At 31.9% G+C, this 20,603-nt stretch overlaps 1 protein-coding gene across 4 annotated transcripts in view; it reads left to right on the top strand.

Annotated features, from left to right (window-relative positions):
- Positions 1 to 20,603, top strand: part of LOC129234678 (leucine-rich repeat-containing protein 49-like) — a 98,444-nt gene that overhangs the window by 7,324 nt on the left and 70,517 nt on the right. For 2 of the 4 annotated variants that reach the window (XM_054868721.1, XM_054868722.1), the window contains exons 3-7: positions 2,658 to 2,732; positions 6,719 to 6,791; positions 11,146 to 11,412; positions 16,400 to 16,502; positions 17,677 to 17,880. In XM_054868721.1, the coding sequence (XP_054724696.1) occupies positions 2,658 to 2,732; positions 6,719 to 6,791; positions 11,146 to 11,412; positions 16,400 to 16,502; positions 17,677 to 17,880 (722 nt within the window). The remainder of the gene's footprint in view (positions 1 to 2,657; positions 2,733 to 6,718; positions 6,792 to 11,145; positions 11,413 to 16,399; positions 16,503 to 17,676; positions 17,881 to 20,603) is intronic. The other 2 variants (XM_054868723.1, XM_054868724.1) reach the window with 1 other exon arrangement.

The following is a 20,603-nucleotide window of genomic DNA, read 5'->3' as shown; positions in this document are numbered from 1 at the left end:
ATTAATGCCCGACTTTTACAAGTCCAAATAAAAATAGCCTATCAGAAAAAGGTGAATTACTAGAAAAAGAGCAAGTTAAAGTGCTTTTGTATAAAATTCAGGTATTCATAAGCAATTTAAGAAGAAAAATGTGAAGTTCAGAACTTTGGGTTTAGCGCGATCTGGAAAATGTTCCCCATTTTTTTTCTCCCCTCCTTTTATTGTAGATGCAAAATGATGATTTTCAAAAGTAATTCTTGTTACATGAATGCAAAATTCAGTCGAGTTCCGACTTACGCGAGGGATGCGTTCCAAGACCCCTCGCATAAGTCGAAATTTCGCGTTATGGAAAAGGGTATGTGTAAAAACTTTTATAAACATAACCAATCATTTTAGACACTTGTAAACACCACCTTAAACAGATAAAAACCTTTTCTTAACTATACATTACTGTTTCTTACATAAAGAACTGAATTTTTATTTGTATTTTGTTTTTAAAAACCATTTCATTCAACATAAAATACTGCTATGGTGCACAAAAACAACGATCAATGAGAAAGAAAGACAAAAAATAAACCAGTACCGTACGTACAGCATGTAGTAAGGAAAACAATGCCCTACAGTTGTACTGTGCAGTTGATTCAGTAATGGTAATTGTAACTTAAAAAAAGTGAAAATGATGATGATTTATGCTACGTGATCAAATCGTTATTCTAATATATTTTTTATTACAGTTGCTTCATTGGTTCTTTTATAAAGTTTCCATCTCTGGCATTACCCTTCTTCCTGGTTTCTTTAATTTACAATAAAGAGCAATTTCCATTTTCATAATTTTTGCATTTTGCTTGAGGTGAACTGTTATGGATTTTCTTTTCTTGACTTTTAATTGAACGCATGGAAGATTCACTCATACCTTCATACCTAATTGTTGTGCTACCCTTTGAAGCATTTTTTGGTTCAGCTTCAGCTTTTCGAGAAGCTTTACCTTTTCTTTTAATTGTCAGAAACGTTCTCTTTTTCTTCCTATCTTCACCAACTTTAGATGAAACAGCGCTCTTAGGTGTCGTTATATTTCGTTAACTTTCGCATTTAGAATGAAAAAAATGAGAATTACTCATTTGTATAAGCGATAAAAGACTAGTACGGTGTGGGTACTTCTGTTCTCAGTGATGCTAAAGGGATGAAGGTCCATTCACGAAAAAATACACACCCCGATTCCCTTCCGAAAATTTTCATGTTGCGGGCGAGGAATTCGGGGTAACTCAAAAATTCTTTACTGTTGAAAAACGCGTTATAGCCATTTCGTGTAAGTCAAATCACGTTGTAGCGGGAGTCGACTGTAGCTATATTTTTACTATACAGTTGTCTTGTATTAATCCTGAAGATTGCATTGAAACCACTCTTACTTTTAGTCTTTATTGCTGTTTTCAGGAATTTCCTCAAGATAAAAGTTGAGGGAGAGCTTATTCTTAGAATACAGTTCAATGGGCTATTTATGAACTTGCAATATTTTGCTCTCTTAGCTTTTCCCAGGAGGTCACTGTAAGTTCCAGTCTTATCACTAAAGTTCCATTGACTGGCCAACAATAGGGGTGTGTTTGAATAGCTGATAAAGAGATAGGGTCATTTTAATCCCTTTCTTCTGATTCTCCTGGTCATTGAAGCTTAAAAGCATTTTACTAAGTAGATCTTTAGCATTTTTTCCAATTTTTCTTCTGGTTCTTATCTTTTGGGTTTTTTTTGGTCCCTGGGACATGATTTTTCACGAAAGTTGCCTCCCTTTCCTGCGATGTTGCATAAAAAACACGCTATAGCGCCTGAAAACGAACCCTGTGGGAACTTACCATAACTTGCAGGGGTGTGCATAGAAATTTTGGGGCTCATCACAAAAGACTTTTCTGGGCCCCCTCCGTATTGTTTACCCCTATATTTCAGGCCTATTTTTTAAAATATTGGGCCTCTTTCAATCTTGGGCTCAGGCCAACAGGTGTCCCCTCTCCCCACCTGTGCACGCCCCTGGTCCCTTGGGACTTTGAGTGGTCAAAAGTCTACTGTATTGTTAGGTTTACAGGGGTCAGTACAAGATCTTTCACAAGGTCCTATTTTTGTGAATTTAAAAAAAAAAAAAATGTGAATAATCAATTTTTTTTTGTGAAATTTCTAAATGTTAACCAAAAGTTATCCATCAATATAGATTAGATTTCTATTTTGCATACTCATTGATTAAAAAATGTGTTCATGAAAGGTCCTATATGGATTTTATGAAGGGTCCCTTTGGTTCATCAAAATTTTGTGAAGGGTCCTTTTAATCTAATTAGATTTTTGTAAAGGGTCCTTAGAAATTCCTACATTTCCTCTGACCAGACCCTTGGTTTATATTTTATTCACTCTAAGCATGTGCTACAGTTCAATGTATTAATTTACTTATTTGTTTTTCTTTATTTTATTTTATTTTATTTTTTTGTTATTGTCTAACTTTTTTTCAGTTCAATAGAATTGTGTTTGCAATAGATATTCACATAAGCATCATTGATTCTACGCTCATTTTGCAAAACTTTTTTTTGTAAATAATTTTTGGTTTAACAATTAAGACTCATATCTTTTATACAATCCTAATAGGTATCAAACAATTCAAAATCAAAAATTAGTTGCTTAGTAAGTTGAATTTAAATTTGTAGGCAGATATCCTTGTCTCTGGGCTTAGTGTCGTCATAACTCCAGGAAAAACAAATGCTACTGAAAAGCCGAAACAGGTACACAGAAATATTTCAAACCATCAATATTAAATCAAATGTTCACTTTCTGCTACCTTATTGCTAGTCAAAAGTACACTATTACTTTCATGCATCTCAAATGTCTTAGTGCACATTTTAGTTAAGTTCGTGCACAGATATTTTGATCTAATATTGCACACTTTTCCTTTACATGCACAAGATTTCTTTTAACTTTTCATCATATTTGATGACAACTTTAAAGTATTGGGGTTCTTTGTTTTATTTTCTTCTTTTAACAGGGAGTGTGTTTGAAAATAATAATATAACTTTTTTGCAATGTATATTGATATACTAAATATACTAAAAAGTGTTCAGAGCATTTTATTTTATCCAAAACCTATGTTAATTATAGAAAGAGATATTTAGGTTTAAAATTTGGAATTATCTGAGATTGTGAAAAATAAATAAATAGAATAAAATAAAATCAACAGATAAAGTGAAACTAATAAATATGTTTTAATTTACGAAAACATTTTATGTTTTTATCACATTTTGCTTGTTTTTATTATAAGAACCTTGAAGTTTTTAATATATTCTCCTGATTACAGAATGTTAAAATATGCTGATGTTAGTTTTTATCAATTTATGCAGTTCAAGAAACCATTATGTTCAAAACTTTTTTTATTTGTATTATGTTTTATTCTCTAAAAGAAGCTTTTCATTTAAATTAATTTTATTATTCATGAACAACATACTTTAACTCAAACTTTACCTTATGAAGTACTTTTAAATATAAATACAACCCCGTTTAAAAAATATTATACACATTTCTTTGGGAGCTATGTGATCAAAATTTTAAAGAGAAACTTGGGAGAAAAGCATCTTACGAAAAAGAGAGACAAAATGGTATAAGCATTTTGACATTTAAATTTTTTTTTTTTTTTGATAAGCAAAATTGAAGTTGTTATTTTGTCTTAGTTGTTTTGAGAATGTCATGCCTAAGGTTACTTGGGATTACTTGTTTTAGTTTTAGAAATAACTACCATCATATTTGACCAGGCATACTAAGTCTTTTTATTTTCCTTCTTTCTTGGTCTGATACATATTACTACTTCACAAAATTAGTCTTGTTATTAGTTTTAATGTTCTTATTTGTTTAATTTTGTAATATTTACCTGGCTGTTTGTTTGGCTGCTTTGTGCAACACTGGGCTTGTGGTTTACTCCATTTTATTTTATTATTTTCTAATTTTCTTTTATTTTGTTTCAGCATATATATATATATATATATATATATATATATATATATATATATATACAAACACATATACAGTCAATTCGTGATAACTCTTATCTAAGGGTCCAACAAAAAACTTCAACTTATTGGAAGTTTGACTTGCCACTAGTTTCGGTTTTTGACAGTTTAATATTAAAAACTATCGAATATTTTAATTCATATGTACATATAACATACAAAGATGCAGAACTATAATGTTTTCAAGCACAATATGCACGGTTTAATCAGAAATATTGAGAGAAAGAAAAAATCAAGAGAGTGATTTTGATACTGCTGGAACGATCGTTTCCAATATCCTCATCCAAACCAAAGATTGAGTAACGCTCCTGACGTCGTCAACAATGAAATTCGCGCTACAGCATGATAGTTTGAAAATATGTTTTGGTAATGTTTAAAATTCTGGGAAAGGCTTTATTGTGACAAGGCTGAACTCTCACAAGGTAACAGTGGTAACTTAACTGTTTTACTGGTAAGACTGTCATTTCAAGGGGAATGAAGAAACGAAAAAATGGTCAACAATGAACGCTACCTACTGGAGTTTAGGGTTAATCCCCTGGAGTTTGGGTTTCAATTTCAACTATCAAAATATCACCAAACAGGCAATGGCTTCGTTCAAATGTAAAAGCAATTTTCGCCTGTCATACCTTGATGGGTAACTTTCCAGTCATTAGTAAAGGATAATTATTTTTTGGCTAATTGAGGTAAAGTTATCTGGAAGATATAATTGGCTTGAAGGAAAAAAGAGCATTTATGTAATTTTTTGAACGTTTTTAAAAACATTTAATACTATTAAAGTTCTTTAAACTAAATTTCTTGATTTCGCTTTCTTTAGTCACTCACATTAATAGCTGTGGAGAAATGATTTTGTGAATTTGTTAATAATCGTGGGGTTCCTAAGAAAGTAAAATAAATCTATCGTGAAAGTAAAACTACAGCATGCAATCAATTTTTAAACTGAGTTGTAAAATTATAAATAATGATCCCAGTGAAAAAACTGATCTTCATTGTAGGGCTTAAAAGTGAGAAGGATAAGTTGCGACTTTTGGGGGATTTTAATCACCATACAAACCCTGAATTCACAGTTTCCTGCACTATTCTTATGATTTAGCTTTTACTGCAGTCAAAGTCTTTAGTTAAGGGCCCAATTGTGTGTTAGAATATGCGAGTATTTATTTTTTTTAGCGTTAAGTTAAAAGGGTAAGCTAAAATCGGGAAAATATTGAGGTTTTCTATATTTTCATCGATTTCTGTTCAGGAACAAAAAATTTTGTAAACTTTATCCAGAGATACTGGTTGTCCCAGGGCCCCATGTTGGCCCCCCAAATTCGATTTAAGAGCATAAAATTTCTTATTCTCATCAAAGTGAGTGTTTGATAAGTGTCTGCCATGTTATGAAAATTATGGTAGTGATCTGAAACTCAGGATATTTCCAAAGTCCAAAACTGATGTTGGTCTCATTGCTGCCCTATTCCAGGTCCTATGCTGTACTTGCTTTAATAATGCAGTAAAAAATAGTTAAATAATAATTAGGTTTTTTTTTTTTTCCAGAAAACATCGGCAATACATCAGCATTTAAATGTTTTTCAAGGCCTGATGGACAGATTTTAAGGATCTACTATCTATTTTGATCATAATTTTATTCATCTGGCATCAGCAATAATGACTACAGGGTTAAATGTAACGTTTTTTTTTTTTGTTTTTTTTTTCAAACTTTTCAGCTTCAGTATAAAATAATCTTGTAAAAACTCAATAGAATGATGAAGAAAAATATTTTTTAAATTAAAAAGCTATCTTTTAAGATAAGAAAATTCTTGGATTTCAAATTTTTTCATGAAAATATTTGCTGATTCAAAAACAAAACTTTCAGCTAAGAATTATTTTTGTTACTCCAACACATGCATGAAGCACTTGTATGTCTTTGATTAGTGTTTTTTCTCCCTTTTAAGCTTACATTAATTTATGTGCAGAGTTTTGTTTCATATTTCACTCTATTGTGCAACTATGATTTGTTGAAGTTTGCATGCTTAACCTATACACAAAAAGATTGGACTTGCTTTTGACTTATTTTTTTAATTAATGATATATTAATTACTTATTGCTCAATCCATTTACATGGACTAGACATTTTTATGCCTATATTTGCACTTTACTTTATAATTTTGAGCTTTGGCTTTCAATTTCTATGTATTTGAATACAAGGAACCATTATGCATCACAATATGAAGTATCAAATTTGTGGAAAATTTTTTTGTACTGAGCAGAGCAAAGTTGCATCTTCTGTAAAAGAAAAAGGAGAAAAAGCTACGATTTTTTTTTCTTAAATTAAAAAAAATATTTCAAGTTTGACTCATCAGAAATACAGACATTCTATATTTCTTGCATTTATTTGTTTTTTAAAATAATCATTATATTTCTATTATGAGCTGTACATATTCTTATTTATGAATTAGCAGTTGTTCAGGGTGTCTTTTTTTTTTCCTTTTTTGTATCTGGCTGATATTTTACTCAGCTTTAAATTATTTAATTTGCATGTTGAACTATTCAGTTATTTTGTTCAAAAAATTAAAGCAGGGAAAGCATAATATCACTAAAATTCTATTCCTGTTTTATTAAATGTGTGTTTTAAACAAACAGGTTGAGATTAGATCCTTTTCATTGTATATTTTCTGCTTATTTAAGTATATATTTCATAAGATATAAAAACTCGAATTCGACGTTCTATGTTTTAGACCCCTCCGAAGATTGCATCAAAACCACAAGCATCGAAAGCTTCTCCTAGGCGAAAATTTCCGACCAGAACAGGTGATGTTATTTTGTACACTGCAATTATTAGGGAATTAATACTATTTCAACTTTGTTACTACAGTAGACTCAAAAATCTGGACTAATGTGTTAGATAGCAAAATCATAAATGACGTCAATTTTGTTGAAACATGAATCTCCAAAGGTAAAATGTACATGTCATTTATGCAGTGCACAATTACCGTGTGAGGTTTGCCAATTTTTTATTTCAAAAAAATATTCCATATTATTAGTCCGAATTTGTGAGTCTTCTGAAATACCTGTTGTTCATCATAATGCAAAATCAAAATAATAAGTTTTAATTTATTTAATTAATACACTGATATTTTCTCCAACCAGGGTTCAGATGAATTTTACCAACCAATTTATGTGTTTGTTCTCTCATCTTATGATCACTATTTTATTTACTTATTTTTAAATAGGTTATTTGATGAATTTTCAAATACAGGCCAGTGAAAACAAATACAGGAAAAATGAAAAGCAAAAAGAGCAATTTGATAACATCTTCAGGAGATTTTTCAGATTGTAATAGTGATTATTAGCCCAGTAGTTGGGGATGGTAGTTGAATATGGAAGTAAATGGTGGAAAGCTGGAAATTGCTTTAATCTATGCCGTATGGGTCTGGAATGACCATGCTAAGTTTACCCCCTTCTACTAAGTGAGCTTTTGCCGTTGCGTCCAAAGTAGTGACAAAAAACACCTGTTTTTTCATCAGTATAACAATATCTCAAAAATAACGCTTCCAATGGCCATACATATAACCAGATTACTTGTAGAGATTAAAATTCTGAATAAAATGGGTATCTACAATATATAGCTTTGCTAAATACTAAGCGCGCAACTTAATTTTAAAGTTTGGCTAAAATCACTAATTAAGCACTTCAAGCCAGAACACACCTTTCTCATTTACACCGGTCGTCCCAGAGATCCCTCTGGAATAGAACGACGTAAAACTAAAACACATGGCGTTGCTTTCCTACTTATGGAAGCAGCTACACAGGTACGTATTCATCAAGTTGACATACTAGATGGTGCTGAAAACAACAGAAAGAAGAATTTTGGTATTAAACTGGTCAAGCAACTTTACCAATCTCAATGCAATCAAGAATTTGTTGTACCGTCAAATCCAAAAAAAGCCGTTCAAGACCTGATACCCGCCAACAAAATTGTGCTTGTCACCGACCGCATTGAAGAGGGTATGGAAACAGTGTCAGAACCAATTAATGTAAACAGGTGGTAGAATCCGTGTGAGAAAGAATAAAAGGATAAAGCACTGAATCCAGCAATCCTGATATTCATCGCCAACTCAGTCATTTCCAGCCAAGGACTGCAGTTTCGTGCTTATTAGCACTCATCAGCCCGGCATAGGAAAGTGACTGAGCTGGAGATGGAAAGCCTCTTAAGGAAGCCAAGAGTGCCAAACAAACTGGTAGTTAATATAGAATTAGCAGACCAGACGAGTGACCGAAGCAATGGTTTGGTTCAACTCGAAGATTGAAGGCAAGGCATGGTATATTCAGTATAAATATATCATGCCATTGGAAACGTTATTTATGAGATATTGTTATATTAACGAAAGAACAGATGTTTTTTGTCACTAATTTGGACGTAACGGCTAAAGCTCACTTAGTAGAAGGAGGTATAGTGTGGTCATTCCAGACCCATACAGCATAGATTAAAACAATTTCCAGCTTTCCACTAATTACTTCCGTATTCAACTACCATCCCCAACTACTGGGCTAATAATCACTATTACAATCTGAAAATTTTCCTGAAGATGTTATCAAATTGCTTTTTTTGCTTTTCATTTTTCCCATTAGATGAAAAAATATGGATGAGAAAACCCGACCCTCTGTTGAAATCAGAGTGAGAGATTTTTAAAAAACCTTATTAAATTTAACAGAAGTTTTTGTTGGACCAAATTATTCAAAAGGAAAAGCAAAAGCTCACATTTCATTCCTGTGTCCAACTTCCTTTTGTTCCCGGGTGCTTAAAACTCCTTTGAAACCGTTCTGTAACGACACTTGGTAATTCGAATATTAGTTATGTAATAGTGCTAAATCGCTAACGCCTATGGTTAACTAAGCAATTTATTATATTAACACAAACTAACATACCATAACTACAACTGATGAAATCACAACACACAAACAATTATTGCAGACAAGACGTTTTGCTGCTTCACTAGAGTGTTCCTTTTGATTCTCTGAAAGTTAATAGAAAGTTATCAGTTATCTATAAGTTCATGGCTGGTGTCACAGTATGTCTGGCCTTGACCACGCCATTGTGCAATTGCCTGTGAGAGATCGCTTTCGCAATAGGTGTGTCAAAATTGCGAGAAAGTCCCGCATTAAAATATTTTTCGAGTGAGATTTCTGTCAAAAGTTCTTGATTCTCATGGTCTCACCTCGATTGGTAACCCTGTCCCTAACTATTGTTAAATATTCGGTTTACATTTGATTACACCGTGCAACAAAACCCCCCATCAAAATGCTTCTGATGCCCTTGTTGTCTTTCGTAAAATGAACCCTTGAAGCCAAATATGACCATCATTTCCCCCCATTACCTCCCACTTTTCAGTTCTTGATATAATGATAAACAATGGGAATAACCAGAAAGATAAATGTACCTGTACATTTATGCTATAATATAAGCATACTTAAATAGGTTTTTGATCTTAATTATATCCGTGAATACAATTTAAATAAATATATATAATAAGGGAAGTTTCTTGATTGAAGATCTGCAATGTGTCTTATATACAACATGCAGTGTTTTCAAGATTTTTAAAGAAAATTTTTTTAACAACAAAAAATTTTTGGACATAGGGCTCATGAGAATAGTTCTGATACTACTTGTTTTACACCAAAAAACTGGTATGTTGTGGCCGTCACAAAACTGTCTTCTATATCTTTCTTATGAATTCTGATCCTTCCCCATGCTAGAGGAGGAAGCAATATTCCAAACAAAAATTACACAAGCAAAAACTTGGCGGGCCTTGTACCCTCTAATTGCTACTTGTCAATAAATTTCTGTTTGATTCCATTCATTATTTCTTGAGATATAGCAGTCACAAGTGGCGACAAAAAACATTTAATAGCTCGGCCCCCATTTGAGCTATTGACACCAAAATTGAATCAGTACCTGTACATGTTTGGGGCAACATATGGACCAAATTTTGTTTGATTCCACCAGCTACTTCTTGGAAAATAGAAGACGCATAACTCGAGAAACATTCCGTTGTTGTACAAAGGCGCCCATATAGGGGGGCAGTGGGAGGGGCTCAAGCTCTCCCCTTAGAAATGAGAACTTCCTTGCTTTTAGTTCTTTTTTCTTTGCAAAAATGTATAAAAATTTCTCTTTCAGCCATTAGTGAATAAGTTATTAAAAATGTCGAATTTTAATATCTCTAATCTGTACTGAAATCGTTTTCCATGGGGAAAATATTCTGCTAAACCATGGAAAAAAATTTTGAGCCCCCCCCCCTTAAAATTTTGCATATGGGTGCCCTTGTGTTCTACCTCTCTTTGAGGAATTCGTGGCAAAAACTAATAAGCACAAGTTTACATAGGAGCACATATGTCTGCCAAATTTTGTTCGATTTCATGCAGTAGTTTTTGCTGTAGAGCGGCCACAAAAAACCGGTCACACACATTCTTACACACAGACATTTTCCAAAAATGGTTGAAATGAACTCGGCATGTCTTAAAACATTCAAATCCGTAAAAATTCTAAATTCGAAAATTTGCGCCAAACCAATACTTTTTTCTATATATTAAAAAAAGAAGAAAGTAATAAGTGAAAAAATTGTAAAACCCCCCTGAAGAAAGATAGTTTTTGATTTTAAGTATATTTGGGGTGGGGTGGTGGAGTAAGGATGAACCCTATGAGTCTCCTAAACTTTGCTGCAAATCTCTGTTTTTTAGCCTTTTACCTATCTAACCCCTTGGAAGAACGTTAATGGTTAATATGATACTCCCTTCCCTTCCAAATAAAAATAACTGCTATGAAACTGTTGAAACCTAAAAAAGGATTGAACTTTTAACATTTCAAAGAGAGTGCTTGTAATTTTTTAAACAGAGCGTTTAATTCAGCTCTGTTTCTCTTCAGAAATGTACTTTTAATATAAAGTGCAATGTAAAAGACCTGTTTATTTCAGAGTTTAATTTGTTAGTGCGTATGCTTTGAAATAAGTAACAAAACAAGCTTAATTGCTTCTGGACTCTGTAAATATTACACTAAAGTAGGGGGGAAAAAATCTGAATATGTTTAATTTTTCTGCTTTGTCAGTGAGAAGATAGTTCTTTTTAAAGAGTAGTTTTTTTTCCATTGACTATTTTTTTCCCTTTTTAGATGACATAAAAAATGTGCAAAGCACATTACATCGAAATCAGTCTCCATCTCCATCCAGAGGCTCTAGTCGAGCATCATCCAGCCCTGTGTCCTCAACATCTTATGTTTCCGATGCCTGCACTTCCCTTTCCAAGGTGGAAGATGCAACAACTGCCACTTCGACATCTATGTCTTCTTCTCCCGTCAATGCCGGCCCGTCCTCATATAGAGCTCAGTGGGTCCTCTCAAGAAAACTCTCTGGAAGATCTAGATTTAGTGAATTACAAGGTAAAACAACTCCTCTGTGTTCATGAATATTACAATCTTTTCATTAAGTTTGAAAAAATACTCGAGTTTACTGTTGTGAAAGGGGACTGATTTATAAATTGATTTGAGCAATTTTTTGCTGCCATGGGCAACCAAAAATGGCTTTGCCTTGCTTTTTGTGCCCTTTTTATTGCCTTGGCCTCCAATCCCCCATGTACAGATATAAATCCGTCCATCAAGTACATTCAAGGATGGAAGTAGCATTGGTGATGTTATGGTGTGGGGGAGCTGGAGGGTTGACAGCTTTTCATTTTAACGGGAGTGTCCCTTATTTTTTCAATTCAATATACTTTTGATTTCACAACAGTTATTTTCCCATCTGTAAGTGAGTGATTCCATTTTCACTCATGGAACAATTTGAACTAAATCTTCCTCATAATTTCATATGTATTGAAAGGAATAAAGGCTGAAAGTTAAAAACTTGTTGACCACGAGTTCTACACTCATGTGATGAGTTAGGCAAAATAATTCTGATTTATTTTTAACACTTTAAGGACGACACGGCCGGTTTCCGGCGGACCAGATGAACATCCTTTGAGGATGAACTCGGCCGTTTTCGGCCGGTAGATGTATCTTCAGGGGTTTGATCGCATAAAAGGAAGGGACCACCGCGGCGAGAAATTTTCGCAGGAGATCTTTATCAGCGATCCGCTAATGAACGTGGCGATTTTCCTTGAGGGAACTCCTGCTCTGTAAGAAGAGTATTGGGTGCGATTTCTACAAAAGAGATGGAATCTTATGTTTTCTTTTATTTTTCTTCAGTAAAATGTACAGATACAAGTACTATTCCCTATCACATACAAATCAGAAAGAATACAATAATAGGTGAAGAATATCATGCATTTAGTATCTTTGTTCGGGTCAGGATCAAATAAACGTTTTAGTTTAATTGCGTTTTCTATACTTTTATTATGGAGAGAGCTTTTCCCATACTTGCTTGCGATGTTACGAGTATTATATAATTTCGTGTCAAAATCTTCAATGTGATTAGTTGCAAAATTGTATGGTGGTTGGTGGGAAACTTCAGTCGTATTTTTTGTTCCGCAATAGATTTGATGTTTTGTCATTTCTATGAATTGATATTCATTTCATTGATCTTCTATTATTTAAAATTTTTTATAAACAAAACAATGCATTTCTTTTATTTACGTCATTAATAATGAGTCTTTAAAAGATTCCCCCCCCCCCCCCCCGCTTCTGGAAAGCATTTCCGACCCCACATCGCGATATGATTTCAAGTAGTCAGGATGCACCCTACTCCTCGAAGAAGTTCTGAAACGTTTAACTGAAACACCTTGAATATAAAAGCTAAAATCACTGATCAAGTAACGCACCAACAATGAAACTCGCAATAAAATGAATGTACTTATGTCCCTACCTTTGTTCGAAATCATAGATTATAAATGATTACCGGAAGGGCATTGTGTCATTGTAGGAGCTCCCTAAATTCGGTATTTTATTTTACAACGGTAGTGTTCCCGGAAAACTGTCCTATTCCACATTAAGCCATAACAGCATAATTTTGTAAAAAAAAAAAAGAAAAAAACTTTATATTTTGTACAGTTTCAAAAGAGCGCGAGTCCCAACCTTTGTATGCAGTAAAGAAACGTTTTTACGCTTTCTTGAAAAGTAGCGAAATCTGACTTACGTTACTGTGAGCATCTGAGTTTGAGATACATTTAGTTTAACACGTCAAATTTTAAGTTCAATGTACCAGATAAAAAGGCAATTAGTCTCAGTCATACAATGACACGTTATTTTCTAATATATAATACGTACACAAAACTTTGGATTATAGCAGCAGTACCCGTAAATTAATACAAAAACGTCAGTCAATTTTGTTTGAAAAGTGCTAATGTTTGATTTTGTAGATCTTTGGAATAAAAGATGGAGAGGAGCGTGAATAAGATTTAAAAACGTCCGTGTACATGTGTTTTTAGTATTTTGGATTAATATGCTAAAAAATATTCTACACTAGCAAAAATACCGGGCGTTGCCTGGGTCAGTAATCATTGTGAGAAACAATCGCTACTTTCCTTCGTTTTCTGCTTTAACTGAAAGAATTCAAAACACACCACTTTGACATGATTAAAAATCGAGCTTGTTCTTACACATAAAAGTAAAATGGCAATAAGTATGAGGAACAAAATAGTTTTCTTTTAGAAACGAAAAAATGACATTTGAGCATACATAAATTTTGAAGAATTTCCAAAATATGAAATTAAACTTCACATGTCGAAAAAGATTTATCAGTTATTGTTATTATTTTTTTAATTGAACGTTGTAGTCTAAGCTGGAACTGGACAGTAAACATTTTCATCCGAAATTTTTCCTAAATACGAATTAAAATTTGGCGATTGTTTGAAATTGCATGGAAAGAAATTAATGGAAGTTTTTGTGCTGCTTATGGATTTGCTTAATTTAGTTTGCGGATTATTTACATTTTGACAAAAGTTTTAAAGATTCTTTTGATGGCGATATTTTGGTTACATGGTGAAAACCGAGAAACAGTATTACGTAGTCTTTAGCTTCAAAAACAGCGACAGTTTGAAAAATCCGCCTTAGCTATTGAAATCTGTTCGCAAAAAGATTTTGCGAGATTCCTGCTGGTTGCTTTGATAATGAGTTAGTGTCCAATCAACACAAATAAATAAATAAACCCATTAATTGCATCAAAGTTACATTGAAATGGAAAATAATCAGCCAAATCTATTTATTATTTGCCAATCTTGTGCGAAAATGTTACTTAAGATTTAACTTGAGAAAAGCATTGAACAGTCAAACGAAAAGCAAAAATATTCAACGATACAACAATTTATTGTAGCTATCGACGGGGAGTTGATATGATACACTAAATATTCTATTGAGTTGAGGAAAGCCTTCAAACATGGAACTAAAAGCTTATAACTCGTTTTTTATTCTATTTAGAAATTTCGAACAGGTGCCATCTTCAGAAGAAAAATCAGAGCTTTCGATGGACATAATGTTAATATGTGCAAGCATTTTTTCACCCCCATATTAGAGAATGTGTATGAAAATCGTGTTTTATTGCCCCTATGGGGGTTTTGCCCCCTATAACGGGACTGAAACTACCCTATGATTTATTCTAATGCGTAAGCTATAATATTTTAAAGTTTCATTAAAATCCATTCAGTAGTTTTTGAGTGAAAGAGTAACAAACATCCATACAGACAAACATTCGCATATATAATAGTAGTAAGATTTGCTGCAGAATTTCAATAATTGTGTGTGTGTGTGCATATAGCATTCCTAAACTGTCATAGTTAAAAAGATTTTATTCATCTGCTAATGAAAACACAGCTCTTTAATTTAAAAATAATACTTCATTATTAAAGATTGCAATTAGCAGCACTAAATGATGAACTAGCAATAAAAGACTAAGTATATAAGTAAATACTACTTATTTCTTAAAATGAAAGTAAGACGAGTATGAAATATGGACCGCAACCTTTGCGTGACTATTCAAATACTCTGCGTCTGATTGGAAGCGTACTTTTGTCTTCAATTTTGAATTTATTTTTAATGTCAATTACTGCACAACAAAAGCATAAAAATCTGTTCAACTCCAGTTCTTCCTAAAAAGGGAAATTCCTCATTAAAAAACTATAAAATATTTTTTTTCATCATCATAACGTAGTAAAATTTAAAAAATAAAGAAAGAAAGAATGAAAAAAAAAAAAAAAAAAAAAACAGAAAAAGGAATTTCTCTGCAAGCTCTGTCCATTCTTGAGCAAAGCGTCGGATGAGATAATCAATCTTGCCATATGGGGAATTCTCATCTCTCCCAATTAGCTCACCATAGAGGAGCACAGATTTTCCCGCATAAAACCGAATGGCTTTTTTACTTCGGAAGAGTCGATTTTGAGATGCTATTCCGAAAGTGACCTCCATGGTTGCCACACTTCCGTCCAAGGGACGGAATTCCATCTTTTCAAAAATTAATTTCGGCCATCGGATTTTTTTTTCCACGTTCAAAATGATTTTTATAAATGAAACAAGTCTTTACTTTTGAATCTCTCACTCTCAAAAGAGGTCTTATTCTTCTGAGGACAAAAAACTTGCGCATCTGCTGAAGTTAAAAAGATAAGATGTTTTTTTTTCCAAAAAATAATTAAATAAGTCACTCAATCTGTTGATTTCAACCATTCTTATCTTAATCTGGAAGAATTTTATTAAAGTTTTTATCACAATGCATCTTATAGCTAAGAATCTCATACCTAAATGTTTTTTAATTACTATTTTTTTGTATGAAATATGAACTATTTATGTAACATGAGCTATAAAATCTGAAGCTTTTTTTCTGCAGTTCTTTTTCTGCTTTTACCTCCTAAAAATCTTGGACAATGATATGTTATTTTTTTATTTTGGCTTTAATTTTTACTTAATCTTACAATTTGAATTTGATTTTACTATATAGTTACAGCATCAAAAATTAGCATTATATATATCTAAAACATCAAACATACTAAGCGCTAACATTTTGGTGTCGCGAAATGGAGCCACGCGCTTTTCAGTCCTGGCCAAATTTTAGAGTGGCACCCATGGTGACCTCCGTCTTTAGGGGGTAAGATCAGTGGATGAGCCATCATCCTTAAAGAGTTAATTGCTATATTTTTTTCATGGAAATTTAGCTGTCATGTGTGGGGCACACTTTTACACATATTATAATAATGGCATATTTATCATGGCGGTATAATAATGGCGGTTTTATCTGTGACTCCACTTTATAGCTTCCTCTCATCTGTGCTTTATTGTAATCGCTAATGCAGAGAATTTTTTTTTATTTTTAATTACATGACTGGGTAATGAATCTTTTGAAATGTTTTTGATTCAAAATGTCACATGTTTGTTCTAATGTAATGCCTGTAGAAATATTTATCACTTTATGTAAATGGCTTCTCAATTAAATATTTCATTTTTACTGTAGGAAAATCTAAGGTAGCTGTTAGAGTTGCAGATGATGGAAAAATTTACATCAAGAGATCATCAGAGGACAGGACGTTGGACCCTGACCGTCTAATGATTGATAGGTTTGTAAAGTGAAAACATTCAACTCTTATTTGTTGAGTTATTTTGCATATGATTAGTGCACACAAAACCTTTTATGTCAAATTAACTATAAATGAGTTTTTCAATACTCTTGTCATTAAAAGTAATAATCTAATTGTAGAGTATTTTTTAACTTGAAGATGTTTAAAATCTATTTAATGACTTAGTGTAAAGCATCATAATTTCAGTTTTGTGCACTTTACTGCTTTTATTTATTTATTTTTAGTCATTAGCATTAAATTACAGTGAAAAGTTGTTGTTACAACCTTTCTTTTATTGTTGAAATTTAATGCAAAGATTTTTAGGCACTAATTGATTTGTCATAGTGGCCCTAGTGTAAAAATACCCTTTTTTTTCGAGTAATTAAAGAAATATTCTAAAAGTATAAGTTCATTGAAGGTGTTGTTCTGTTATTATTTTTTCACTCTTTCTTGTTTTATGATTAAGAGATAAAGGTCAAAACTGGAAAATATTTTATTTGTCAATGGCCATTAGTGAGAATTTCATTATTAGCCACTGATTTGAAATAGTGACCATTTTTTTTAAAATTCTTTGAAATCAATAATCCTAAATATTTTTATTGATGTAAGCAGTGATGTGAATCTGGTAAATGCCCAGTGGTTAAGTAAATATTTTTTGGGTATTTACCCTAACCCTGAGTAAATACCCAAAAATTGGGTATTTTCGGAAAAAAAAGTGAATGAATGATAAATTTTTCTTCTCTTTACGAAATAAAATGTGTAAAATTGATATATACATATTTAGTATGCAGTTTCTACTATTTTTTATTGAAAAATTTGATGAAATTATTAAAACTAAATTTTGAATCAACTCACTTGCAGTCTAAAAAAATGTTGGTTTTTCAATTTACCTATGTTTTTGTTTTTAATTATAGTTTTTAAAAGTTAAAACTTGTATTTGTTGCAAATAGTAGACATTTTGAGTTAGAGCCGCCATTTTAATTCTTGAAATTGCTTGCTAAAAAATTCAATTATAAGGTTATTAAACATGGCTTGCTAATATAGACTTTGTCGCGCAAAATAAATGTATGTTTATAAAATTACAATGCAGTTATCTTTTAGTTGAGTTTTTTGCTTAAAGAACATTGAAATGATAATGTGTTTATATTTTATTAATAAGAATTTATCATTTTAGGTGTAACTTAACTCGTTTTCCAATCATTGAAGGAGAAGAGCAGCTCCATTTACTTAATTTGCAGCAAAATCAAATTACAGTTATTGAGAATTTAGAAATATTCTCAAATTTAAAGTTTCTTGACTTGTCAGACAACTTGTTTGAACAAATTACTGGTCTAGATAATTTATTTTCCCTCAGAGTACTTATTCTGTCCAGAAACAGGTAATATAAAATAGTTTTGAATATGTATTATTATTATTATTATTATTATTATTTTGTAAATTTGAAAATTGTGTGGTTTGTTACTACTTAACTCATTTTAGACCGGTCATGAGCATTCTTGTGATTTTGTTGTTTTTTCAACCAACTGACTGTTTAAGGGGCCATTAATTAATTGCATAAGGATGATTTTGGCTGTTTTTGACCCCCCCCCCCTACCTGCATGTAAGGGTACGCAAGATTTTTCAAACCCCTCCCCCCTATTCTTACGTAAGATTCCATTTTCATTTTAGAAAAATAATAAATGTTTGTTAGAAAAGGATTAGTTACACTAAAATTCCCAGGTGGATGAAAATCAAAGATTTTTAAATTTCAACAGATAAGTTAGATTATTTAATTGCTATCAACAACAAAATGATTATTAGATTAATATCTAGTCTTTGGTATACCATTTATCATTAAAAGTAACTTTTTAAATAATTGTAAACATAAATCAGTTAAAAAATCTACAAGCCAATAACACTTTAATTAAAAACTAGTCAATCATTATTTAAATTTCAAAGAAAATAAATTAAAACAGTTAAAACAAAATCAATTCAAACCATTAATCGTCTGGGCTGAATGTGTTTTCCAGCGTTTATTGTTTTTAATGCAGTACTGATTAAAAATAAAACAAGCCATACATAGTGCGATTATTTTATAATGTTTTACGCTATTCATTCTTTGTAAAACAAGTAAAAAATGGCTAATCCTAATATGCTTTTTACCTTCCAGACACAAATGAAATATGATTCCTGCAAAAACACTTCACTCCACGATTTCTAATTTAAAATATCGTCTTGGAAAATATTACGTAATAATGGGATGTTTGATCCCCCCGCCTCCAAGTAAGGGCATTTAAAGATTTTTCAAACCCATTCCCCCTTAGGACCCTTATGTAAATAATGAATGGCCCTTTATGAGTATTACGAGGAATTGTGCAACATACATTTGTTACTCCATACCATCTCTTGCACTTTTTTTTTTGTGAACTTCTTATTGGTTTTAATGGTTTATAGTACCTTGATTGAATAGTTTCTAAACATTTACACATGTACCGTTGACCCTCATTTTACACAGGGGTTATGTTCTACACAAATGCCAGGTAAACCAAGACCGCGGAAATTAAGAGCCATTGTCTGTAAGGATCAGGCAGGTTGTGATTGTTGACATTTTTAATTTTCTTTATTTTCACATATGTTGTTCCTTATCATGAATGTAATATTTGTGCAAAGTATGAGCTTTGTCTGCCTTACCGTTTTTGGGAAATTAAATTTTTAAATTTAGGGGGCGTGGCACATTTTTGCGTGTTTTTCAAATTTGCAGATTTTTAAGTTCTTGTTGCTTTAAGCGCCCCTATAATGACATGGATTTTTCAATTCTATACTATTATATGGTCCTCTTAGATACTATTACAGCTGTCAAATCGGTGTCACTACGAGGGCAACGGCCACAAACTCCGTTTAAAAATGACCGAAAATGAATTTTTTTACTAAATTCAATGCCAATTTTCTCAAAGCGCCTTCATTATGACACCAACGTTTTAACATAAATTCCTAGCTACACTTGCATACATCAAAAATATGTAATAAAATTGGTGTCATTATAAGGGCGCCAGAAGATATTGGAACTTTTATGTGATAAATTTCACAAAAATGCAAATGTTTAAAATCTAACTACTACTCTCGCCCTCATAGCAGAGATCTGACACTAATTAAGTTTGATAACCAACATGTTCATCTAACAGATGAAATAAAAAAATCGGTGTCACTCCTAATACTTTCGGAAATATAATCATTCGAATTTAGTATGTTATGGAATTATTTAAAAAAAGACTTTTCTAATTCGAATGGCTTTTTGCACAGTTTTTTTTAAACTTTAACATAAAATTACAGTAGTGACACCTGAAATAATATGTTTCTAATGCTTTTTACAAATAAAGCTTTATAAAAAGCATTAGAAGCACAATAAATCGATATAGGTACAGATGGACGTATTGTGTAATGTACATTATGGCTAAAATAGTCATACTAATATTCATATTTTTCCAACCATATTATTTTTTATCCGTTATTTGTATTAAAAATGCAACTATTTATAACATAATGTCTTAAATAGTGATGAACATAATGTATTATACAGCAAGCATTCAGAATCTGAAACATAATTTGAGGATGACATAGACTAAAACAAAGAAAACATAAAAAATCAAATCACCCAGTTTTAGAAAGACAGTCATTTCTTACTGATATCTGGTAATTTTGTAGCACTAAAGCTTGGGAAAACATGGTATCAGGAGAAATAGTAGAAGTTGACCATTTGCAAGTAAAGGTCAAATGCATGGCAAGAAGGATTGGAATAAATAAATTTATTTGACCGGAAAAAGGCGAGTATTGGTATGATAATCTAAATATATTATGCACAATAGATCCACCTGTACCTATATCAAAACGAGCATTTTCTATTCAACATAAAGACGCACATACTGCCCAAAGCTGTTTATGTTAAACGTTGCTTCTTTGTAATAAATTAAAAATAAATATCGTCAAAACACTATCTGGGTGTGATAAGATTAAATTAACAAAATACATAAATAAACAAATAAAATAAATTAAAAATAATAATAATAAATGAAAAAGTGCACCACAACATACTAACTTCGAATGATTATATTTCCAAAAGTATTA

This window comes from Uloborus diversus, chromosome 1 (genome assembly GCF_026930045.1).
Source record: "Uloborus diversus isolate 005 chromosome 1, Udiv.v.3.1, whole genome shotgun sequence".
NCBI classification, from domain to species: Eukaryota; Metazoa; Arthropoda; class Arachnida; order Araneae; family Uloboridae; genus Uloborus; species Uloborus diversus.
The sequence above is the reverse complement of the archived record's forward strand: the minus strand, read 5'-3'. Positions and strand labels throughout refer to the sequence as shown.